Source organism: Pristiophorus japonicus, chromosome 5 (genome assembly GCF_044704955.1).
Source record: "Pristiophorus japonicus isolate sPriJap1 chromosome 5, sPriJap1.hap1, whole genome shotgun sequence".
Lineage (NCBI taxonomy): Eukaryota > Metazoa > Chordata > Chondrichthyes > Pristiophoridae > Pristiophorus > Pristiophorus japonicus.
The window spans coordinates 72516997-72543714 of NC_091981.1; the positions used below are offsets into that span (position 1 = coordinate 72516997).

The window sequence follows — 26718 nt, forward strand, 5'->3', positions numbered from 1 at the left end:
TAACCCTAGCCGTATATCTTGACTTCACAATCTCACAACACTATGATAACCACTTCTGTACATAGGTGCACACACAAACAGCGAAAGACATCTTAAGAACATAAGAAATAGGAGCAGGAATAGGCCATACGGCCCCTCGAGCCTGCTCCACCATTCAGTAAGATCATGAGTGAACTTCTACATCAACTCCACTTTCCTGCACTTATCCCCATATCCCTCGATTCCCTTAGAGCCCCAAAATCTACCGATCTTAGTCTTGAATATACTCACCAACTAAGCATCCCTCAGGGGTAGTGAATTCAAAAGATTCACGACTTTGAGTGAAAAAATTTCTCCTAATCTCAGTCTTAAATGGCTGACCTTTTATCCTGAGACTATGATCCCCTAGTTATAAACTCTCCAGCCAAGGAAACAGTCTCTCACCATCTATCCTGTCAAGCCCTTGAAGAATTTTGTACATTTCAATTAGATCACCTCTCATTCTTCTAAACTCCAGAGAATGTAGGCCCATTCTTCTCAGTCTCTCTCCATAGGACAGCTCTCATCCCAGGAATCAATCTAGTGAACCTTTTTTGCACCCCCTCCAAAGCAACTATATCCTTCCTTAGGTAAGGAGACGAAATCTGTACTCCAGGTGTGGTTTCATCAAAGCCCTATATAATTGTAGCAAGACTTCCTTGCTGTTGTATTCCAACCCCCTTGCAATAAAGCCTACCTTCCTAATTGCTTGGTGTACCTGTACCTGCATGTTAACTTTCTGTGATTTGTGTACAAGGACCCCCCCCCCCAAATTACTCTGCATATCAACATCCATTGTGTGCGTGCGCAAAAGTGGCAGTTATGGTGTTTCCTGATTTTAAGAAGGATGGTTTGTAGCAAGTATACTTTGCCCAGTAGAGGTGTGATACTTAAAGGGTTGACGGTGGATAGGCAATGGCAGACATTTAAATATCACATGGATGAACTACAACAATTGTACATCCCTGTGTGGCGTAAGAATAAAAAAAGGAAGGTGGCTCAACCGTGGCTAACAAGGGAAATTAGGGAAAGTGTTAAATCCAAGAAAGAGGCATATAAATTGGCCAGAAAAAGCAGCAAACCTGAGGACTGGGAGAAATTTAGAATTCAGCAGAGGAGGACTAAGGGTTGAATTAGGAGGGGGAAAATAGAGAGTAAGCTTGCAGGGAACATAAAGCTCACTGCAAAAGCTTCTATAGATATGTGAAGAGAAAAAGATTAGTGAAGACTAATGTAGGTCACTTGCAGTCAGAATCAGGGGAATTCATAATGGAGAATTAGCATTGTTGTTGCTTATCTAAGGGTTAAGTCATGGCAGGACATCTCGGTCACGTGTTATGCTCCTCCTGCACCATGTGGGAACTCAGGGACGACTCCAATGTTCCTGACGACTACGTGTGCGGGAAGTGTATCCGCCTCCAGCTCCTGACAGACCGCGTTGCGGAGTTGGAGCTGAGGGAGGATTCACTCTGAAGCATCCACGATGCTGAGAATGACGTGAGTATCACCTGTAGCGAGTTGGTTGTACCGCAGCTAAAGGGTCCACAGCCAGATAGGGAATGGAAGACCAGCAGGAAGAGCAGTGCAAGGAAGGTAGTGCAGGGGTCCCCTGTGGTCATCCCCCTGCAAAACAGATGCTTTGAGTACTGTTGGGGGGATGACACATCAGGGGAGGGCAGCAGCAGCCAAGTTCATGGCACCGTGGCTGGCTCTGTTGCACAGGAGGGCAGGAAAAAGAGTGGGAGAGCGATAGTGGTAGGGGATTCAATTGTGAGGGGAATAGATAGGCGTTTCTGCGGCCGCAACCGAGACTCCAGGATGGTATGTTGCCTCCCTGGTGCAAGGGTCAAGGATGTCTCGGAGCGGGTGCAGGACATTCTGAAAAGGGAGAACAGCCAGTTGTCGTGGTGCACATTGGTACCAACGACATAGGTTAAAAAAAGGGATGAGGTCCTACAAAACGAATTTAAGGAGCTAGGAGCTAAATTTAAAAAGTAGGACCTCAAAAGTAGTAATCTCGGGATTGCTACCAGTGCCACGTGCTAGTCAGAGTAGGAATCGCAGAATAGCGCAGATGAATACGTGGCTTGAGCAGTGGTGCAGCAGGGAGGGATTCAAATTCCTCGGGCATTGGAATCGGTTCTGGGGGAGGTGGGACCAGTACAAACCGGACGGTCTGCACCTGGGCAGGACCGGAACCAATGTCCTAGGGGGAGTGTTTGCTAGTGCTGTTGGGGAGGAGTTAAACTAATATGGCAGGGGGATGGGAACCAATGCAGGGAGACAGAGAGAAACAAAAAGGAGACAAAAGCAAAAGACAGAAAGGAGATGAGGAAAAGTGGAGGGCAGAGAAACCCAAGGCAAAGAACAAAAAGGGCCACTGAACAGCAAAATTCTAAAAAGACAAAGGTTGTTAAAAAAACAAGCCTGAAGGCTTTGTGTCTTAATGCAAGGAGTATCCGTAATAAGGTGGATGAATTAACTGTGCAAATAGATGTTAACAAATATGATGTGATTGGGATTACAGAGACGTGGCTCCAGGATGATCAGGGCTGGGAACTCAACATCCAGGGGTATTCAACATTCAGGAAGGATAGAATAAAAGGAAAAGGAGGTTGGGGTAGCATTGCTGGTTAAGGAGTAGATTAATGCAATAGTTAGGAAGGACATTAGCTTGGGTGATGTGGAATCTATATGGGTAGAGTTGCAGAACACCAAAGGGCAAAAAACGTTAGTGGGAGTTGTGTACAGACCTCCAAACAGTAGTAGTGATGTTGGGGAGGGCATCAAACAGGAAATTAGGGGTGCATGCAATAAAGGTGCAGCAGTTATAATGGGTGACTTTAATATGCACATAGATTGGGCTAACCAAACTGGAAGCAATACGGTGGAGGAGGATTTCCTGGAGTGCATAAGGGATGGTTTTCTAGACCAATATGTCGAGGAACCAACTAGGAGGGAGGCCATCTTAGACTGGGTGTTGTGTAATGAGAGAGGATTAATTAGCAATCTCGTTGTGCGAGGCCCCTTGGGGAAGAGTGACCATAATATGGTGCAATTCTGCATTAGGATGGAGAATGAAACAGTTAATTCAGAGACCATGGTCCAGAACTTAAAGAAGGGTAACTTTGAAGGTATGAGGCGTGAATTGGCTAGGATAGATTGGCGAATGATACTTAAGGGGTTGACTGTGGATGGGCAATGGCAGACATTTAGAGATCGCATGGATGAACTACAACAATTGTACATTCCTGTCTGGCGTAAAAATAAAAAAGGGAATCAGGGATAGTATTAAAGCCAAGGAAGTGGCATACAAATTGGCCAGAAATAGCAGAGAACCCGGGGACTGGGAGAAATTTAGAAGTCAGCAGAGGAGGACAAAGGGTTTGATTAGGGCAGGGAAAATGGAGTACGAGAAGAAGCTTTCAGGGAACATTAAGATGGAATGCAAAAGTATCTATAGATATGTAAAGAGAAAAAGGTTAGTAAAGACAAACGTCGGTCCCCTGCAGTCAGAATCAGGGGAAGTTATAATGGGGAACAAAGAAATGGCGGACCAATTGAACAAATACTTTGGTTCGGTATTCACTAAGGAGGACACAAACAACCTTCCGGATATAAAAGGGGTCAGAGGGTCCAGTAAGGAGGAGGAACTGAGGGAAATCCTTATTGGTCGGGAAATTGTGTTGGGGAAATTGATGGGATTGAAGGCCGATAAATCCCCAGGACCTGATGGACTGCATCCCAGAGTACTTAAGGAGGTGGCCTTGGAAATAGCGGATGCATTGACAGTCATTTTCTAACATTCCATTGACTCTGGATCAGTTCCTATCGAGTGTAGGGTAGCCAATGTAACCCCACTTTTTAAAAAAGGAGGGAGAGAGAAAACAGGGAATTATAGACATCGGTAGTGGGTAAAATGATGGAATCAATTATTAAGGATGTCATAGCAGCGCATTTGGAAAGAGGTGACATGATAGGTCCAAGTCAGCATGGATTTGTGAAAGGGAAATCATGCTTGACAGATCTTCTGGAATTTTTTGAGTATGTTTCCAGTAGAGTGGATAAGGGAGAACCAGTTGATGTGGTATATTTGGACTTTCAGAAGGCTTTCGACAAGGTCCCACACAAGAGATTAATGTGCAAAGTTAAAGCACATGGGATTGGGGGTAGTGTGCTGACATGGATTGAGAACTGGTTGTCAGACAGGAAGCAAAGAGTAGGAGTAAATGGGTACTTTTCAGAATGGCAGGCAGTGACTAGTGGGGTACCGCAAGGTTCTGTGCTGGGGCCCCAGCTGTTTACACTGTACATTAATGATTTAGACGAGGGGATTAAATGTAGTATCTCCAAATTTGCGGATGACACTAAGTTGGGTGGCAGTGTGAGCTGCAAGGAGGATGCTATGAGGCTGCAGAGCGACTTGGATAGGTTAGGTGAGTGGGCAAATGCATGGCAGATGATGTATAATGTGGATAAATGTGAGGTTATCCACTTTGGTGGTAAAAACAGAGAGACAGACTATTATCTGAATGGTGACAAATTAGGAAAAGGGGAGGTGCAACGAGACCTGGGTGTCATGGTACATCAGTCATTGAAGGTTGGCATGCAGGTACAGCATTCGGTTAAGAAAGCAAATGGCATGTTGGCCTTCATAGCGAGGGGATTTGAGTACAGGGGCAGGGAGGTGTTGCTACAGTTGTACAGGGCCTTGGTGAGGCCACACCTGGAGTATTGTGTACAGTTTTGGTCTCCTAACCTGAGGAAGGACATTCTTGCCATTGAGGGAGTGCAGCGAAGGTTCACCAGACTGATTCCTGGGATGGTGGGACTGACCTATCAAGAAAGACTGGATCAACTGGGCTTGTATTCACTGGAGTTCAGAAGAATGAGAGGGGACCTCACAGAAACGTTTAAAATTCTGATGGGTTTAGACAGGTTAGATGCAGGAAGAATGTTCCCAATGTTGGGGAAGTCCAGAACCAGGGGTCACAGTCTAAGGATAAAGTGTAAGGCATTTAGGACCGAGATGAGGAGAAACTTCTTCACCCAGAGAGTGGTGAACCTGTGGAATTCTCTACCACAGAAAGTTGTTGAGGCCAATTCACTAAATATATTCAAAAAGGAGTTAGATGAAGTCCTTACTACTAGGGGGATCAAGGGGTATGGCGAGAAAGCAGGAATGGGGTACTGAAGTTGCATGTTCAGCCATGAAGTCATTGAATGGCGGTGCAGGCTAGAAGGGCCGAATGGCCTACTCCTGCACCTATTTTCTATGTTTCTATAAGAACAAGGAACTGGCAGACAAATTGAACAAATACTTTGGTTCTGTCTTCACTATGGAAGACACGAATAACCTCCCGAAAATACTCGGGGACCGAGGATCTAGCGAGAAGGGGGAACTGAGGGAAATCCTTATTGGTCAGGAAATGGTGTTAAGGAAATTGAAGGGACTAAATGCCGATAAATGCTGATAGCCTTCATCCCAGAGTACTTAAGGAAATGGCCCTAGAAATAGTGGATGCATTGGTAGTCCTTTTCTAACATTCTATAGACTCTGGTTCAGTTCCTCTAGACTGGAGGGTAGCTAATGTGACCCCACTTTTTTAAAAAAGGAGGGAGAGAGAAAACAGGTAATTATAGACCGGTTAGCCTGACATCGATAGTGGGGAAAATGTTGGAATCAATTACTAAAGCTGTAATAGCAGCGCATTTGGAAAGCAGTGACAGCATCGGTCTAAGTCAGCATGGATTTATGAAAGGGAAATCATGCTTAACAAATCTTCTAGAGTTTTTTGAGGATGTAACTAGTAGAGTGGACAAGGGAGAACCAGTGGATGTGGTGTATTTGGACTTTCAAAAGGTTTTTGACAAGGTCCCACACAAGAGATTAGTGTGCAAAATTAAGGCACATGGTATTAGGGTAATATATTGACGTGGATAGAGAACTGGTTGGCAGACAGGAAGCAAAGAGTGGGAATAAACTGGTCCTTTTCAGAATGGCAGGCAGTGACTAGTGGGGGCCGCAGGGTTCAGTGCTGGGACCCCAGCTATTTACAATATACATTAATGATTTAGTCGAAGGAATTGAATGTAATATCTCCAAGTTTGCAGATGACACTAAGCTGGGTGGCAGTGCGAGGTGGATGCTAGGAGGCTGCAGGGGGACTTGGACAGGTTAGATGAATGGGCAAATGCAAATGCAAAGGCAGTTGAAGTATAATGTGGATAAGTGTGAGATTATCCACTTTGGTTGCAAAAACAGGAAGGAAGATTATTTGAACGGTGACAGATTCGTAAAAGGGGAGATGCAATGAAACCTGGGTGTCATGGTACATCAGTCATTGAAGGTAGGCATGCAGGTACAGCAGGCAGTAAAGAAGGCAAATTACATACTGGCCTTCATAGCGAGGGGATTTGAGTATAGGAGCAGGGAGGTCTTACTGCAGTTGTACAGGGCCTTGGTGAGACCACACCTTGAGTATATTGTGTTCAGTTTTGGTCTCCTAATCTGAGGAAGGACATTCTTGCTATTGAGGGATTGCAGCAAAGGTTCACCAGACTGATTCCTGGGATGGCAGGATTGACGTATGAAGAAAGACTGGATCGACTAGGCTTGTATTCACTGGAATTTAGAAGAATGAGAGGGGATCTCATAGAAACATATAAATTTCTGACTGGATTGGATAGGTTAGATGCAGGAAAAATGTTCCTGATGTTGGGGAAGTCCAGAACCAGGGTTCACAGTCTCTATGGATAAGGGGTAAGCCATTTAGGACTGAGATGAGGAGAAACTTCTTCACTCAGAGAATTGTGAACCTGTGGAATTCTCTACCACAAAGTTATTGAGGCCAGTTCGTTAGATATATTTAAAAGGGATTAGATGTGGCCCTTACGGCTAAAAGGATCAAGGGATATGGAGAGAAAGCAGGAATGGGGTACTGAAGTTGCATGATCAGCCATGATCATATTGAATGGTGGTGCAGGCTCGAAGGGCCGAATGGCCTACTCCTGCACCTATTTTCTATGTTTCGATGTTTACATCAAGTCCAATGAGCCAAAGATTGTAGATTTGTGCTGTGCTAAATATAAAATATGTACTTTCTTTGCCACCAACCTCCTTTACACATGAAAATTGAGTCTAATTAGCTGAATTCATCAATATGCTGCTATATCAAAATAATATTTCTAATACAAGCTTTAATGTGTAATGGCTCCTTTGGGATCCCTTTGATGTAATTGCATTTGCTCACTCCACTGTTTCATGATTTACCTACATGGAAAACTCTTAAGTGGTATTTTGAAGAGAAATAGTAAATTGAACAATTGTCCCAAGTATTTTTCTCCTTTAACATTGCTGTGAAATAATGAATGATTGAGAATTTGTATTTGTCTTTTATCAACTGAGTAGCCAAAGAGCCTTGAACATTATTTGAATCTGGAAGACAGCAAACTCCTCACCCACCTCAAGATGTGCTCGGCCATGAGTAAACTCCCCTATGATTTGTGGTTCGTGCATTGTTTTTCAGGCTGTTTACCTGAATCCAGCCTTCAAAGGTAGGCATTCTGTTGCATTAATTATTGCAATGTCTAATAATTTATAATAAAAATGAATATGTACCTTACATTAGCAGTGTTTATGTGGTTTTCTGGGTGAAATGGTGAGGTGTGTCAATGATACTGAGATCAGTTTGTATGCTGGTCTTTATTTAGCTCACGAAGAAATCCATGTAATGGAATACCCATTGTCATCCTGTTCCTGAAAGACAGGCTTGCATTCATAAACAAAGAAAGTACTTTTTGAAGTGCAGTCATGTTAAATGTGGCAGCCAGACTTCACATAGCAAGATCCCACAAACAGCCCTGAGATGAATGACCAGTTAATCTATTTTTGGTGATGGCAGTTGAGGGAGCATTATTGACCGGGTCTCTGCTCTTTTTCAAAGAGTCATACATTCTTTTAATGTCCATCAGAACAGGCAGTGAGATCTTATTTTAAAGTCTTGTTCGAAAGAAGGCACCTCTGACAATCCAACACGCTTTCAGTATAATATTGAAATGTCAATTTAGATTACATGTCAAAGTCCTGGAGTGGGGTTGGAGCCTGCTACCTTCTGTGTTTGGGTGATATGTTTTCTGGTAGCGTGCTTAATTTGATGTCTATCAGTACATGGTGTGAAGCTTGTTCTTTGTCTTGTGAAAAGTTGCTGGAATGGCTGAATAAAAAGTGAGTCAGGAGGAACCTGCAGGTGATCATGTAGGCTGGGAAATGGAAGAGTGGAGAGCAAAAGGTAAAGAAAGACAAAAATAATTAGAATCATAGAAATTTACAGCACGGAAGGAGGCCATTTCAGCCCATCGTGTCCGCGCCAGCCGACCAAGAGCTCTCCAGCCTAATCCCACTTTCCAGCTCTTGGTCCGTAGTCCTGTAGGTTACGGCACTTTAAGTGCACATCCAAATATTTTTTAAATGTGATGAGGCTTTCTGCCTCTACCACCCTTTCAGGCAGTGAGTTCCAGACCCCCACTACCCTCTGGGTGAAGAAATTTCCCTCAATCTCCTCTAAACCTCCCCCCAATTACTTTAAATCTGTGTCCCCTGGTTGTTGACCCCTCTACCAAGGGAAACAGGTCCTTCCTATCCACTTTATCCACGCCCCCATAATTTTAATACACCTCAATCAGGTCTCCCCTCAGCCTCCTCTGTTCCAAAGAAACCTGACCCAGCATCTCCAATCTTTCCTCATAGCCAAAATTCTCCAGTCCAGGCAACATTCTTGTAAATCTCCTTTCCAGTGCAATCACATCTTTCCTGTAATGTGGTGACCAGAACTGCACACAGTACTCCAGCTACGGCCGAACCAGTGTTTTATACAGTTCAAGCATAACCTTGCTATTGTATTCCATGCCTCAACTAATAAAGACAAGTATTACATATGCTTTCTTAACCACCTTATCTACCTGGTAAGGTAATTGATAATTGGAAAATTGAAAAAGGAAAGAGTTGCAGTGTAGGTAGAAAACTGTTTTTATTGTTCTTAGGATATGGGCAATGCTGGGAAGGCCAAATGTGTTGCCCATATGTAGTTGCCCTGAGAATATTTTGGTGAACCGCCTTTTGAATCGCTGCAATCCTTGAGCTGTTGGTGCTTCCAGCAAGGTGCTCCAGTATTTTAATACCGAGAATAATGAAGCCGTCGCGATGTATCTTCAAGTCATGATGGTGTGTTATTTGGAGGGGAATTTGGAGGTGATGGTGTTTCCATGATATTGCAAATCATCTCCTCTTTGGTGGCAGAGGTCAGGGGGCAGGGAGATGCTGTCAGAGTAAGCTTGTTGAGTTGCTGCAGTGTGTCTTATACATTGTACATATTGCATTCACAGTGTGCCGGTGGTTGATAGAGCAGTGATCAAATGGATTGATCTGTCCTGGATGGTGTGGAGCTTCCTGAGTGACTGACACATTTCAGCCTTGCACTAGAATTAACGGTAGCTGCTGTGAGAATCAATATAGGTGCATAAAACATGCATACATGTAGTCTATGTGGTATGTGAGATAAAGTCCACTGTATATTGCTCTGTATGTGAGCAGCTAGCCACCCCTCTTCCCCATCAAGTTCAGGCACACCCTTTCCCCCCCCCCCCCCCCCCACCCAAACGACGAGTTCAGGCCACCTTCCAGTATTTCAAGGTACCCGATTCCAGACACCCACAGCTCCCCGACTTTTGTGTCTTGGGGATCTCATTACCCAGCATCCATAGTGTCAGCGAAACCACTCTCTCCCTGTGATAGAGCCATGCAAGCATTCAGTCCAAGAGATAGAGGGGTTACTCATGCTGAGTAAAGAGATTTCCATTGTACAAAAGCCATTTTTCCCCCTGCTGCCACCTCACACTTAACTGTGTGTTAAAAGTTTTAAGTTGTAAACCGACTAGGTGCATTGAAGGTAGTTCGTCATTTGTGAGTGCCAGTGGTCTCGAGGCAGTTTGTATCTATTATAATACAAGTTATTTGGGACTGTCAATAAATGTCTATTTTTTGGGGGGGTGCGTTTATGCAGGTTTACTGTAGTTCTATTTCAGAAACACAAAATTAAAAACATTAGAATGTGATTAATGGAGAATTCCAATAAATCTTTGCCTTAGCAAGAGGTTTGTAGAATAAATTTGATATAATGAATATCTACTTAATTATGAAATGTCACTAAGTGCAACAAATTTGGTTAATTTTGGGATGTAGCCTATTTACAGCTTATTGATTTTTTTCTCCCCCTTGGGACCAAACTGAAATTTGGGTAGTGGCCTTTTTATAGTATCTGCTTTGGATCAAAATCTTGTAACATGAATTTTTCTCATTTGCCACTACAGTCCACTAATAATTCAGAGTAATATTTGGCTCCCAAAGTATAAATTATTCAGAAATTCAAATGTTGTAGTTGCATTAAAATGACACAGTAGCCCTATTGAGCACAATTCGAATTAAGTGACTTCAAATTAACAGGAGTAGATAGTAACCATAATGTTGAAGTTAATCCAGTTCAAGCAACGTCTTTTTTCAAAAAAAAGGTGACTCCATTCAGGGTTTATAACATCAAAGTATGATAACATCACAGCACCTATATCATTCTTATTCCCAGAAGTGTTCTTATTAGCACAACTCAAAAAAAAATCATGGCTGTATACATGCCCTGGTCTCTCAATTGTGAAATTTGCTTTTTTTTTTAAAGAAAGAAAGATTTGCATTTATTTAACTCCTATCATGACCACCTCCGATGAAGTGCTTTTTTGGAATGAAGTTACTGTTGTAATGTAGGAAATGCAGCAGCTAATTTACATACAGCAAGCTCCCGCAAACAGCAATGAGATAGTGACCAGATAATCTGTTTTGTTTCGTGATGTTGATTGATAAATATTGGCCAGGACACCTGGGATAGCTCCTCTGCTGTTCTTCGAAATAGTGCCATGGGATCTTTTATGTTCACTTGAGAGAGCAGAGGGGGCCTTTGCCTTTAGATGTTTTTTTGTGCGATCTTCTAAGTAGAACCTCAACCCACTGAGGTTGGAGTGTCAACTATTATACAGTAAATATTACATCAAGAATGTAGACTCTATAGCCAGCACCAGTGTTTGATGGGCCTGGGTCTTCTAATTTCACTACCACAAGATCTATGCTATACTCCACCGAGCAACCTCACGGAGAGCAAATGAAATCCTGATGCAAATGATTTTCACTTACAATTTTCCTAATTCTACTCTTCCATCGATGTGCTTAGAAAATACTTATGTCAGTTCCCCCACCCTCCCTACAAATGGTCGGACCCAGGACAGGTAAATTGAAACCCCAGATTTGTCCTGTGTTGAGACTGGCCAGTATTTTCACACATATTGTGCGTGTTTGGAGGCGGATCGACATTAAAAATGCCGGAAATAATGAGCACGTCGGTACCTGCTGCCTCACGCATTTAACTTTGGCCGGCTTTGAAGGCACGACACGGACCTGATCCGCAGAGACGGGCAACCTAATTGAAATCATTAAAAGCTTGTTTACAGTCCCGTAAGTGATTTTGACTGCTGTTTGAGTTTTACTGCACGAGCACAGGATTCAAAGAGCTTAGGTGCCTCGCCTGTGAAGGGGAGGCGGAAGCTTAGTGACCATTGCCAAGTTCATTCATTGACACCTTGGAAAACCACATAAATACTACAATATTACACCTCATTACTTATCTCATGGAAAAGCTCTTGCTCACTCCATTTTGTCCACAGATTTTGGTGTCAGCAGTTTGCAGGTCATTTCTGAAACCTCAGAAGCCACTCTCACCATATTGCTACTCACTGTCACTACATTGAGGGATTGGCCCTCTCATCGCCACTTTACCTGCCATATACTACATCAGCACAGGTGCCGCTTATATTGTCTTACTTTGGCCCTCAGAATCGGACCAATATAAACCTCACCACCAATACCAGTCACATCATCAGCAGCAACCATAACAGCAGCCTTCTCCTCAATGACCTGATGTAGTGTCAACACAGAGCTGCAGCATACAGGAGGCAATACACCTAACAGAGGGTATATAGGCAGAGGATGAGCTTCCTCAACTATGATAACTGCTGTACCTTTATTGCACGCATCCCTAATTTCCTGTTTGATGCCATCCCCAACCTCACTACTACTGTTTGGTGGTCTGTACACAACTCCCACTAACGTTTTCTGCCCTTTGGTGTTTCGCAGCTCTACCCATATAGATTCCATATCATCCAAGCTAATGTCCTTCCTTTCCATTGAGTTAATCTCCTCTTTAATCAGTAACGCTACCCCATCTCCTTTTCCTTTCTGTCTATCCTTCCTGTATATTGAATACCCCTGGATGTTGAGTTCCCAGCCTTGGTTACCCTGGAGCCATGTCTCCGTAATCCCGATTACATCATATCCGTTATCAGCTATCTGCGCAGTTAATTCATCCATCTTATTACGAATGCTCCTCGCATTGAGACTCAGAGTCTTCAGGCTTGTTTTTTTAACACTTTTCCTTTTAGAATTATGTTGTAATGTGGCCCTTTTTGATTTTTGCCCTTGATTTCTCTGCCCTCCACTCTTACTTTTCTCCTTCCTATCTTTTGCGTCTGCCTCCTTTTTACTTCCCTCTGCCTCCCTGCATAGATTCCCAACTCCCTGTCATATTAGTTTAAACCCTCCCCAACAGCACTAGCAAACACTCCCCCTAGGACATCGGTTCCGGTCCTGCCCAGGTGCAGATCGTCTGGTTTGTACTGGTCCCACCACTTCCAGAACTGGTTCCAATGTCCCAGGAATTTGAATCTCCGCCCCCCCCGGCCCCCCTTGCACCATTCCTCAAGTAATCATCTGAACTATCCTGCTATTCCTACTCTGACTAGCATGTGGCACTGATAGCAATCCTGAGATTACTACCTTGAAGTCCTACTTTTTAATTTAACTCCTAGCTCCCTAAATTCAGCTTGTAGGACCTCATCCTGTTTTTTTTTTTTTACCTATATTGTTGGTACCTGTATTCACCACGACGGCTGGCTGTTCACCCTCCCCCTCCAGAATGCCCTCCAGCCTCTCTGAGACATCCTTGACCCTTGCACCAGGGAGGCAACATACCATCCTGGAGTCTCGTTTGCAGCCGCAGAAATGCCTATCTATTCCCCTTACAATAGAATCCCCTGTCACTATAGCTCTCCCACTCTTTTTCCTGCCCTCCTGTGCAGCAGAGTCACCCCTGGTGCCATGAACTTGGCTGCTGTTGCCTTCCCCTGATGAGCCACCTCCCTTAACAGTATCCAAAATGGTATATCTGTTTTGGAGGGAGGTGACCGCAGGGGACTCCTGCACTACCTTACTTCCCCTGCTCTTCCTGATGGTCACCCATTCCCTATCTGTCTGTGTAACCTTTACCTGCGGTGTGACCAGCTCACTAAATGTGCTATCCACGACGTTCTCAGAATTGCGGATGCTCCAAAGTGTATCCATGCGCAGCTCCAGTGCCGCAATGCAGTTTGACAGGAGCTGCAGCTGAACACACTTCCCATACACATAGTAGCCAGGGACACTGGAAGTGTCCCTGACTTCACACATAGCACAGGAGGAGCATGACACGGCTCTGGGCTCTCCTGCCATGACCTAACTCTTAAATTAACTTCATTTGGCAACAATGCCAAAAGTTTCCTACTGATAAGAAAAGAAAAAATACTTACAATCAACCAGCCAATCACTTATCCGCTTGACTGTGAAGTCACACTTCAAATTCCTTTTACTTCTATTTTGCTTTTGCTTTTTGATCCTACACCAGCTAGCTGCTCTCGACTGCTGCTCCTCCGACTGCTGCTGGCCTTTTACAGGCCTCGAGCCTCCTGAGATCCCCGCGCGAATGAGAGGAGATCTCACAGAAGCATATAAAATTCTGACGGGATTGGACAGGTTAGATGCAAGAAGAATGTTCCCGATGTTGGGGAAGTCCAGAACCAGGGGTCACAGTCTAAGGATAAGGGATAAGCCATATAGGACCAAGATGAGGAGAAACTTTTTCACCCAGAGAATTGTGAACCTATGGAATTCTCTACCACAGAAAGTTGTTGAGTCCAGTTCGTTGGATATATTCAAAAGGGAGTTAGATGTGGCCCTTACAGCTAAAAGGATCAGGGGATATGGAGAGAAGGCAGGAGTGGGATACTGAAGTTGCATGATCAGCCATGATCATATTGAATGGTGGTGCAGGCTAGAAGGGCCGAATGGCCTGCTGCTGCACCTATTTTCTATGTTTCTATCTTTCCCAATATGACTGAGCAGCAGTGCTTCAGGAGGCTCAGGCTATCGTGCCAGGTTGTCGCAGACATTTGTAGCTTGCTGGAGCAAGACCTGCTGCCCATTGGACCAGGTGGACATGCCTTATCAGTGACTGTCAAAACCACCACCGCCCTCAACAACTTCATCTCAGGTTACTTCCAGGGATCTGCAGCAGACATTTGAGAAATCTCTCAGTCGGCTGCTCACAGATGCATCACCTGGGTGATCGATGCCTTGTTTCACAAGTCATATCAACTTTGCCACTGATGAAGCCAGTGTTGCTGAGCGGGGCCTTGGTGTTGTGACTCTGGCTACTTCCCACAGGTACAGGACGTCATCGACTGCACACATGTGGCCATGAAAGCAAATTATAATCACCCAGGAGTGTTTGTGAACTGCAAAGGCTTCAACTCCCTCGATGGGCAGCTTGTCGGCAACCATAAAAGGATGATTAGGCATGTGTGCGCCAGATTCCCTGGCAGTGTCATGTCTCTTCCGTGCTGCGCTAATCTAGCCTCCATCAGCTCTTCGCACCTCCAAACAGATTTTCCGGCTAGCTGCATGGAAACCAGGGCTAGCCACTGAAGACGTGGTTCATGACACCCCTGAGGAGGCCAAGTACTGAGGCCAAGGAGCATTATAATGAGAACCACACGTCAGATGACTTGACAGATCTGGAGGAGCCCTTCAGTATACACCAGCCAGCGTCTCCATAACCATTGTTGTCTGCTGCAAGCTTCACAACATAGCGCAGCAGCGAGGATTGGAGCTGTAGGTGGAGTAGGCACACAGCCTGTTCAGAGGAGGAGGACCCAGAGATGCAGATGGCACCAGCTGCTGCGCACATTGCTGTCCAAGTTGGCCTCATCATGGCCAGATTTACTTATCTTGATCTGATGCTGCCACATGCTGTATTAAATTCCCCCTCCCCGCCGCCCCCTGCCACCCAACAACACCATAAAGGATCATTACAATAACCACGCCATTCCTCTCACCCAAAGTCCCAATGCTCAAGGTTAAATAATGTCACCATTCACTTCAAAAATGGACAAGACCCGAAAGTGGTGCAGAGAAAAACATTTGTGTCATCAAAATAACTGAAACTTTACACTATCATTTTTTGTGCATCTACTTTTGTGTAAGTTTTCTTTTGTGAGTGCTTCTATGAGGTGCAACCCCTATGGCCTCAGAAGAGGTAGTTGCATGCTGTTCACTTCCCCGCTGCGACTGCGTAGACACTTTTGGTGGACGTCCTCTTGGTTTTGGAGCCTGTGATAACCCCGCCAAAGTCTGCTCCTCCTGCCACTATGCAGGGGCAGACTCGGCCATCGGGATCCGAGGAAGCATGTGGGGCTCTGACTGAGGGGGTTGTAATGGGGCAGAAATGGGAGCGCGTTGAGAAGTGCCCTTACTTCCATGCCCCCTCTCATGGGCCACCCATGCTTCTCTGCCAGCAAGGTGCTGGCGAGCTCCTTGCTGCACAGCAGTGGGGGATGAAGGCCCAAGTCAACATTTATCTTGAGAGGAAGTCTTTGAGCATGCTCCATCTGCTGTCCATTCATGTGAGTGTCAAATTTGCTGCTCCATGCAGTTGCCCATCCTTTCCATAGAAGAGCATTTTGTCACCATCACCTGCGAGATTTTTGAGCATTTTGGAGATGAACTCTTCCATTCCCTGAACATTTGCCGACATCATGGCTGCAAAAGATGCCAGAGCTTCATGCAATTGTTGCTGCCCCTCCAAGAACACCCTCTTTCTTAATGGCCCCGACAGGCGAGGAGTCTCCACTGCTGTCCCTGTCAATACCATCTGCTCTTGCTCACATGTGAATTGGGAGACACCAGGACCCACTGAGGTGTGCGTATCTGCGCTGGTGCTGGGTGCGCTTGGATCTGCTGACACTGCACCCTCAGAGCCTGGAGGTTTCTCTGAGGAGTCGTCTTCCTCCTTCGGCAGGTGGGTGGGGGCGTGAAGTTGATGGACCTGTGGGAGAATAAAGAAATTAATTAAGTGTTTTAATAAGAATGGATAATGTTACTGTTGGGCACATGATGGCATTTCACTGGCTGCTGTCATTAGTCACCAAATGGATGACTGTTGTATGCCATATGGCTTTGAGATGTGATTCTGTCACCAGGTTACTGGGATGACCCCTTTTCTCCATCTCCACCGCTAGCATCTCTTGGGCTCCCAAAATTTCCAGACCATCTCTGTTGCTGTAAGAAGTGCAATTACTAGAGGGCCACCTCCAGTTCTAACTCCCTCTGTTGTTGTGGGTTCTCTTCTCCTGCAAGGAAGGAAAGAAGAGAGGTTTGAGTGATAGACTGAGTGTAAGGAATGGTTGGGTTACATCTGTAGAGGATGACCATGAGGGAGTGGGTGCCAATGCCAAATGGTCTCCTTCTGTGGTGTTACTTGCTATGATTGGATTAGGAATACACTGAGGCATATGAAAGCATGGGCCTTATGCTTAACATCCCTGCCGCACAGCACTGCCCTCCAATCATCAAGATTCACGGCACGGCTCTCGACAACGTGAACCATTTCCCAAATCTCGGGAGCCTCTTATCAACAAAGGCAGACATTGATGCGGAGATTCAACATCGCCTCCAGTGCGCCAGTGCAGCCTCCGGCTGTCTGAGGAAAAGAGTGTTTGAAGACCTGGCCCTCAAATCTACCACCAAGCTCATGGTCTACAGGGCTGTAGTAATACCCACCCTCCTGTATGGATCAGAGGCATGGACGATGTATAGAAGGCACCTCAAGTCGCTGGAGATACATCACCAACGATGTCTCCGCAAGATCTTGCAAATCCCCTGAGAGGACAGACGCACCAACATCGGTGTCCTCGTCCAGGCTAATATCCCTAGTACTGAAGCACTGACCACACTTGATCAGCTTTGGTGGGCAGGCCACATAGTTCGCATGCCAGATACGAAACTCCCTAAGCAAATGCTTTATGCGGAGCTCCATCATGGTAAACGAGCCAAAGATGGGCAGCGGAAGCGTTACAAGAGCACCCTCAAAGCCTCCCTGGTAAAGTGCGACATCACCACTGACACAGCGCGTTGCTCAGAACATTGCATTCCCGACCCGCTATGCTGCACGGACGCACCCAACCAGACGCAAAGGTCAAAATTCCAGCCTGGGATTTGAATCCAAGTCTTCTGATAATTTTTTTCTCTCCCTTCTGTCCTGTAGATTGCTGACTTCCTACAGTGCAGTGCAGGCACAGGAAGCCTTCAGTATCTGGCCTAAGTGACCACTGAGCTCACATTATTTGACTGGAAGCATCACAGTCAAGCCTGATCCTGTCTTTATTCAACATGCACATGAGCCCACTTGCTAGCAGAAGTCAGAGGATAGGATTTGGGAGCTGCAACCTTAGTTACTTTTTGTTTTCTAATCTCCAGCTCATTTGTGCCACTTAATGTCCCAGCTGAGATCAGCTAGCTCAGCATAGACTGAGAATGAAATCAGACACATCCTGGTCTGTGTGGCTGAGTGCAACATCAGGTGGTGTCTTTGCCCACTAGACCTTGGGGAAGCCTGAATGCAAATCTCCTAATTGAGAGGCTAACAATGTGGAGGTCCTCACGTGAAAGCAAAGGTTTCAATAAGGTGGAAGCAAGATTTGAAGTGGAGTGCATTGAAGACACAGTCAAAGGAAGAATTTTGAAAAGATTTTTGAAATTGGATAGAGAGGTAGTGGAGGAAATGGTTTCTGAAGAGAATGCCAGAAGAAGAGGTGGAGTTACTGAGACATTGGTTGTTTCCATGGTGAAGCAGAGAAATGAACAGTAATCTTATGGCAGAGATGTGGATTCGGTGGGCTGGCATATACGCCTATAGCAGATTGCCCAGATAGCATCAGTGGGCTCGAGGGGCCTACTCCTGCTCCTATTTCTTATGTTCTTATATATTATGATTTGTGCATTTCTTACATGTATTTGTATAGACATCCTGAAAAGATTATTTCTCTAAAGCTCCCGTAATAATGTGTGTAGTTTGGGAGAATCTTGGAGGAGAATGAAAAGATCTGTGCAAATCACAATTATTTTCCAAAGCAATTGTACAGATTTCCAAAATAAAAACTGGTGCATTTATCAACAAAGTCAATCTAAATCTGAAATGCCCAATTACTTAATCGTGCATAACTTTTGGATGTAAGACCAACAAAACTAAAACTGCAAGAGGTATAGATGATGAAGAAAAAGTGTCCAGGATATCGTGTAACTCCTTAAACTCCATACCTGGCCTAAACCCACAATCTCGGCTAATACTGCATTGCAGTAATGACCCAGAATTTGCTAAATAAAAAATAATGGCATCTGAACGACGCATGCTGTTGTTATTATACAAATAGGCTAGCAACTTGTGGTGAGAGAGAGCTTCCCGTGAATTGCGAGTTGCCACAAGTTGCTGGCCGATTTGTGCCGCTCCACCGTTAGCTTCACAAAAATGGCATCTCACTCTTAACCTCCCTGTTAATTTCATGAAGTTGTTGTATTTGCACATTAATTGCCCATTAAATGCACCACAGAAAGTTGTTAGTAATTAACAGCATAAGTACTTTTTTAATGATGTGGTGATTGTTAATTACTGCCAATCAACCTCTCGCCCGAAAGTGAATAATTAAAAGTGAGGCGTCTCCTTCAGGTAGTGAATTGATGTTGGAGATTTTTTTTAAAGTCAAATTTTAAAATTTAAAAGAAAATATCTTACTTTTCCATTCTGTCTCTTTTCTCTCCCTCTCTTAAGCCAATCTTACTTTTGCTTTCTTTATTTCTCTTTCTGTATCTGATTTGACATTAAATTCATCCACTCGAATTCATTCCTGTTCTGCTTCAGAGTGGATGTTATCGTTTCCATCACAGTATTTGAAGATGAGCATAAAACTTTCCGAGCATCCTGGCTGGCATTCCTCCCACAACCAACGTGACCAAAAACAGATTAACAGATCAGTTGCTATTTGTGAGTCATTGTCTACAGTGTTACCTTACATAATGGTCACATTTCAAAATTGAGACATTTCATTTTGATAAGGCACTATATCATTGCAAGTATTTATTAGGTTTATTTAGTTTGTGAAACCACACTTGCATTTAATGATTTTTGATTTTCAGGGTTTGGGACAAAATTATAAGTGGATCCTGCAAAATTCTGGTCTTTGTAGCCATGGAGATTTTATTAACTTTTAAGATGAAACTAATGGCGATGAATAAAGCAGAAAATATTACACAGTTCCTTCAAAATGTAAGTATCACTGGACCTTCAACTAGTCAGTGAGGAGTAATGCTTCATTATGTTGTGTTGGCAATTTTCCCCAAGTAAATTGCCTCCCCAGTAATGAAAAGTTGAATAATGAGACACAATAAATTGTCCTGAGTTTAAATGTTGCAAAGCACTCTGCATAATAGTGAGTTATTGTGCTGCTAGTGTGTTTTCCTATTGAAGGTTGAGATTATGCCATTTTGAATATCAAACATGCACCTGCTTTAGGATTGTACCCTTTAATTTATATTTCCTCTTCTCATTCTTTCTATCAAAATGTATCACTTCGCACTTTTCTGCGTTAAATTTCATCTTACAAGTGTCCGCCCATTCCACCAGCCTGTCTATGTCCTCTTGAAGTCTATCACTATCCTATTCACTATTCATTATACTTCCAAGTTTGTCATCTACGAATTTTGAAATTGTGCTCTGTACACCGACATCCAAGTGTTTAATATATATCAAGAAAAGCAGTGGTCCTAGAACTGACCCCTGGGGAACACCACTGGATACCTTCCTCCAAACAGAAAAGCAACCATTCACCACTACGCTCTGTTTCCTGTCACTGAGCCAATTTCATATTCATGCTGCCACTGTCCCTTTTATTCCATGAGCTTCAACTTTGCTGGCAAGCCTATTATGTGGCACTTTGTCAAACCCCTTTTGGAAATCCATGTACACCACATCAACTGCATTGCCCTCATTTAATCCTCTCTGTTACCTCATTAAAAAAACCCGATCACGTTTGGTTAAGCACAATTTGCCTTTAACAAATCCATGCTGGCTTTCCTTAATTAATCCACACTTGTCCAAGTGACTCTTAATTTTGTCCCTGATTATCATCTCTAAAAGCTTCCCCACTAACGAGGTTAAGCTGACTGGCCTGTAGTTGCTGAGTTTATCTTTACACCTTTTTTGAACAAGGATGTAACATTTGCAATTCTCTATCCTCTGGCACCACCCCCGTTTCTAAGCAGGATTGGACGATTATAACCAGTACCTCCGCGATTTCTTCCTTCACTTCCCTCAGCGTCCTAGCATGCATCCCATTTGGTCCTGATGATTTAGCTACTTTAAGTACAGCCAGCCTTTCTAGTATCTCGTTTTTATCAATTTTTATCCCATCCAGTATCTCCTATGTCTATGGCAGCATCTTCCTTGGTGAAATCAGATGCAAAGTACAGGTTGAAACTCCCTTGTCCAGAACCACCCCTTGTCAGAACCACCCCCGGCCACCGAGTAGCGAATGTGTAGAACTCCGACATGAACAAATTGAAGTCTTCCTACAATACAATACAACTATTGTACATCCCTGTCTGGCGTAAAAATAAAACAGGAAAGGTGGCTCAACCGTGGCTAACAAGGGAAATTAGGGATAGTGTTAATTCCAAGGAAGAGGCATATAAATTGGCCAGAAAAAGCAGCAAACCTGAGGACTGGGAGAAGTTTAGAATTCAGCAGAGGAGGACGAAGGGTTTCATTAGGAGGGGGAAAATAGAGTATGTGAGTAAGCTTGCAGGGAACATAAAAACTGACTGCAAAAGCTATAGATATGTGAAGAGAAAAAGATTAGTGAAGACTAATGTAAGTCCCTTGCAATCAGAATCCGGTGAATTCATTATGGGGAACAAGGAAATGGCAGCCCAATTGAACAAATACTTTGGTTCTGTCTTCACTAAGGAAGACACAAATAACCTCCCGAAAATACTAGGGGACCGAGGGTCTAGCGGGAAGGAGGGACTGAGGGAAATCCTTATTAGTCAGGAAATGGTGTTGGGGAAACTGATGGGACTGAAGGCCGATAAATCCCCAGGGCCTGATAATCTGCATCCCAGAGTACTTAAGGAAGTGGCCCTAGAAAAATAGATGCATTGGTGGTCATTTTCTAAAATTCCATGGACTTTTGGTCAGTACCTATGGATTCGAGGGTAGCTAATGTAACCCTACTTTTTAAAAAAGGAGGGAGAGAGAAAATAGGGAATTATCGACTGGTTAGCCTGACATTGGTGGTGGGGAAAATGCTGGAATCAATTATTAAAGATGTAATAGCAGCGCATTTGGAAAGCAGTGACAGGATCGGTCCAAGTCAGCATGGATTTATGAAAGGGAAATCATGCTTGACAAATCTTTGAGTTTTTTGAGGATATAACTAGTAGAGTGGACAAGGGAGAACCAGTGGATGTGGTGTATTTGGACTTTCAATGGGCTAAGGTTTGGCAGATGGAATACAATGTCGGAAAATGTGAGGTCATCCACCTTGGGAAAAAAATCAGTAAAAGGGAATATTATTTGAATGGGAAGAAATTGCAACATGCTACGGTGCAGAGGGACCTGGGGGTCCTTGTGCATGAATCCCAAAAAGTTAGTTTGCAGGTGCAGCAGATAATCAGGAAGGCGAATGGAATGTTGGCCTTCATTGCGAAAGGGATGGAGTACAAAAGCAGGGAGGTCCTGCTGCAACTGTATAGGGTATTGGTGAGGCCGCACCTGGAGTACTGCGTGCAGTTTTGGTCACCTTACTTAAGGAAGGATATACTAGCTTTGGAGGGGGTACAGAGACGATTCACTCGGCTGATTCCGGAGATGAGAGGGTTACCTTATGATGATAGATTGAGTAGACTGGGTCTTTACTCGTTGGAGTTCAGAAGGATGAGGGGTGATCTTATAGAAACATTTAAAATAATGAAAGGGATAGATAAGATAGAGGGCAGGGAGGTTGTTTCCACTGGTCGGGGAGACTAGAACTAGGGGGCAAGCCTCAAAATACGGGGGAGCCAATTTAAAACCGAGTTGAGAAGGAATTTCTTCTCCCAGAGGGTTGTGAATCTGTGGAATTCTCTGCCCAAGGAAGCAGTTGAGACTAGCTCATTGAATGTATTCAAATCACAGATAGATAGATTTTTAACCAATAAGGGAATTAAGGGTTACGGGGAGCGGGCGGGTAAGTGGAGCTGAGTCCACGACCAGATCAGCCATGATCTTGTTGAATGTCGGAGCAGGCTCGAGGGGCTAGATGGCCTACTCCTGTTCCTAATTCTTATGTTCGATGTTCTTATGTAAGTCAGCATGGATTTATGAAAGGGAAATCATGCTTGACAAATCTTTGAGTTTTTTGAGGATGTAACTAGTAGAGTTGGGAACCAGTGGATGTGGTGTATTTGGACTTTCAAAAGGCTTTTGACAAGGTCCCACACAAGAGATTAGTGTGCAAAATTAAAGCACGTGGTATTGGGGGTAATGTATTGACGTGGATAGAGAACTGATTGGCAGACAGGAAGCAAAGAGTGGGAATAAACGGGTCCTTTTCAGAATGGCAGGCAGTGACTAGTGGAGTGCCGCAAGGTTCAGTGCTATTTACAATATACATTAATGATTTAGACGAAGGAATTGAATGTAATATCTCCAAGTTTGCAGATGACACTAAGCTGCGTGGCAGTGTGAGCTGTGAGGGGGATGCTAAGAGGCTGCAGGGTGACTTGGACAGGTTAGGTGAATAGGCAAATGCATGGCAGATGCAATATAGTGTGGATAAATGTGAGGTTATCCATTTTGGTGGCAAAAACAGGAAAACAGATTATTATCTGAATGGTGACAGATTAGTAAAAGGAGAGGTGCAACAAGACCTGGGTATCATGGTACATCAGTCACTGAAGGTAGGCATGCAGGTATAGCAGGCAGTAAAGAAAGCAAATGGCATGTTGGCCTTCATAGTGAAAGGATTTGAGTATAGGAGCAGGAAGGTCTTACTGCAGTTGTACAGGGCTTTGGTGAGACCACACCTTGAGTATTGTGTGCAGTTTTGGTCTCCGAATCTGAGGAAGGACGTGCTTGCTATTGAGGGAGTGCAGCGAAGGTTCACCAGACTAATTCCTGGGATGGCAGGACTGAGATATGAAGAAAGACTGGATCGGCTAGGCTTTAACTCACTGGAATTCAGAAGAATGAGCGGGGATCTCAGAAACACAAAATTGTGACGGAACTGGTCAGGTTAGATGCAGGAAGAATGTTCCCGATGTTGGGGAAGTCCAGAACCAGAGGTCACAGTCTAAGGAAAAGGGGTAAGCCATATAGGACTGAGATGAGGAGAAACTTTTTCACCCAGAGCGTGGTGAACCTGTGGAATTCTCTATCACAGAAAGTTGTTGAGTCCAGTTCTTGGATATATTGAAGAGGGAGTTAGCTGTGGCCCTTACAGCTAAGGGGATCAGGGGGTATGGAGAGAAGGCGGGAGTGGGGTACTGAAGTTGCATGATCAGCCATGATCATATTGAATGGCAGTGCAAGGTCGAAGGACCAAATGGCCTGCTCCAACACATACTTTCTATGTTTCCTTGCTTCCGACTCTCGCAATCGCTGGCCTGACCCCGTGATCCACAGGCCCCACCTCCCATGATCTCTCTGCCACACTCCCAGCCCCAAGCCAGCCAGCCTCAATATCCCCTTGCTCAGTATCTGTACCATCCAATTTAACATGGACACCACTCGTCCAGAAAACTCCCTTATCCAGAACAGGCCAGGTCCCGAGGGTTCCAGATAAGGGAGGTTCAACCTGTACTCATTTAGCACCTCAGCCATACCATCTGCCTCCATGCGTACGTCTTCTTTTTGGTCCGTAATTGGCCCACCCCTCCTCATACTATTTATATGCCTATAGAAGATCTCTGGATTATCTTTTATGTTAGCTGCCATTCTGTTCTCATACCCTCTTTTCCCCTCTTATTTTCTATTTCACTTCTATGAAGTTTCTATATTTAGCCTGATTCTCAAATGTATTCTCGACCTGATATCTCATACTCACTCTTTTTCTGCTTCATCTTACTCTCTATCATCATTTAGGGAGCTCTAACTTTAATTCTTCTACCTTTCCCCCTAGTGGGAATGTACCGCGACTGTACCTGAACTATTTCCTCTTTAAAGGCAGCCCATTGTTCCATTACAGTTTTGATGCCAATCTTTGATTTCAATTTACCCGGGCCAGATTCGTTCTCATCCCACTGAAATTGGCCTTCCTCCAATTTAGTCCTTTTCCATAGCTAATCTACACCTTCTGTTATAATGATCACTGTTCCCTAAATGTTCCCCTACTGACACTTGCTCCACTTAACCTACCTCATTCCCCAGAGTCAGATCCAGCAATGCTTCCTTCCTCTTTGGGCCGGAAACATACTGATCAAGAAAGTTCTCCTGAATACACTTCAGAAATTCTTCCCCCTCTCTGCCGTTTACACTATTAATATCCCTGTATTGACTGTAATGAATACTAACTTATCACCTGAATAACACTAAGTTTAAAAAAATACTCGTTTTGCCAAACAAGCTTGATTATTTCTATTTCCCTGATCAAACCTCTGTATTGTGCTCTGTGGCTTTCTCATAATTGTCTGTTTGACTCCAGTCTCTTTGATTAGCATTTATTTCCATTTTTTAATCCTACTTTCCATTTAATAATCTCTGATTTTCTTTTTTTGAATACTGAATCCTTTGGACCATAAGATTCTTCTCTTTTAGAAGCTGAGTTCAGATTAGTGTATTGTAAAAGCAGGGTAAATTATGGCCTTGTGACTGCCTTGCCCAGCTTTGCTTCACTTTCCTTTTTTGAGGAGAAGGGAATAAGAGCTACTTGATCCTTTCTTATTTTCTTTTATTTGTGTTTCTTTTTACCGTGTCTTCTATTTTTAATCTTGTCCCAGTTAGAAGCTAAAGGAGGCATTGCATCACAGTCACTATACATACTATTTTGTCATTTAAGACATAACCCCACACTCGACAATGAGATTCTATCCAAAAATGATCATGTCAGGAACCACCCATGTGTCTTGTTATATGTCTGCAAGTGTTGCCTTCAGTAGTTCAACTTTACATAAACTCAACAACTATTTCCTCCTGTCTTTCACTGAGTGAAAATTGGAAAAGTGCAAAAAGTCTGTGTGATATTGTAAATAGACTGTACTGAATACTAACGTATCACCTGAATAACATTTTTTTGAAATACTAGTAAGCTGGGTTATTTCTGCTTCCCTGATCAAACCTCTGCACTATGTTCTGTGCTCTGAAGAGATGTCAAGTAGAGGTCGGGTCAGGACCAGTCGCCATGGGCCGAAATTGTCCATAGGCCAACAACTGATCCTTTAAGTGGCATTAATGGAGTCTTGGGATGCTGCATTGTACAGCAAGACTGAGAGAAATGCAAATACATTATTTAAAAAATGTTATGCTGAAAGAGATTTTACCTAAACCTTTTTCTCATCACATGCTGCATTAGCAGTGGCATTCCATCAGGATTCAAATAAGATTTGACATAATTGGCTTAATCCTGAACACTGCAGATTGCTTTGCTGCTTTTATAAATGATTGCTGTTAAAATGGGGACAGGACAGGCAGACCGATCCTTGTCCTTAATTTATTAATAGTACAGAAATAACTCTTAAAATTCACGAGCACATTTCAACATAATAGCAAAAATAATTAATGTGATTTTATGTTTTTTAAATCTTTAAAGACTGTGTTGCTATTGAAACATTGAAGAAATAATTGGAAATCACCATGATGCTATTAGTAAGATTGCTTTCCTTGCCCCCATTGTGACAGTGCACTAATTGTGTGTTCATTTAGATTCCACAGGAGAATACAGATGCCATCATCAGCAAGGCCATTGACTTATGGCATAAGTATATTGGGACCCCTGTGCACTCTGTGTAACTGGAAATTGAATGAAATTGATGTGATAACTGTCTTCTATTAAATAATTTATTAAAATACTTTGGCACAAAATTTGAGTAATGCATTTTCAGTAAACTAGACAATGCAAAACCATTTCACTATTCAGACAAGAAGGTTGTAGGTTCAAGTTCCACTCCAGAGACTTGAGCACATAAGGCTGACACTACAGTACAGTATTGAGGGAATGCTGCATTGCTGCTGTTGTTGTCTTTCGGATAAAATGTTAAACCAAGGCCCGGTCTATCCTCTCGGATGGATGTAAAAGATCCCATGGCACGTGTTCTCCCCGGTGTCCTGACCAATATTCATCCCTAAACCAACATCACTGAAAAAATTGGTCTGGTCAGTATCTCATTACTGTTTGTAGGAGTTTCCTGTGCCCAAATTGGCTACCGCA

General features: G+C 43.7%; 1 protein-coding gene across 6 annotated transcripts in view; it reads left to right on the top strand.

Moving 5' to 3' along the window:
* The window catches only part of tbc1d7 (TBC1 domain family, member 7), a 74203-nt gene extending 47831 nt beyond the window's left edge, over positions 1 to 26372 (top strand). For 5 of the 6 annotated variants that reach the window (XM_070880709.1, XM_070880711.1, XM_070880708.1 and 2 more), the window contains 3 exons: positions 7430 to 7575; positions 19454 to 19583; positions 26214 to 26372. In XM_070880709.1, the coding sequence (XP_070736810.1) occupies positions 7430 to 7575; positions 19454 to 19583; positions 26214 to 26300 (363 nt within the window). In that variant the 3' untranslated portion in view covers positions 26301 to 26372. Of the gene's footprint in view, positions 1 to 7429; positions 7576 to 19178; positions 19281 to 19453; positions 19584 to 26213 lie in introns of those variants that run through there. The other variant, XM_070880714.1, reaches the window with a different exon arrangement.
* Positions 26373 to 26718: the final 346 nt, after the last annotated feature.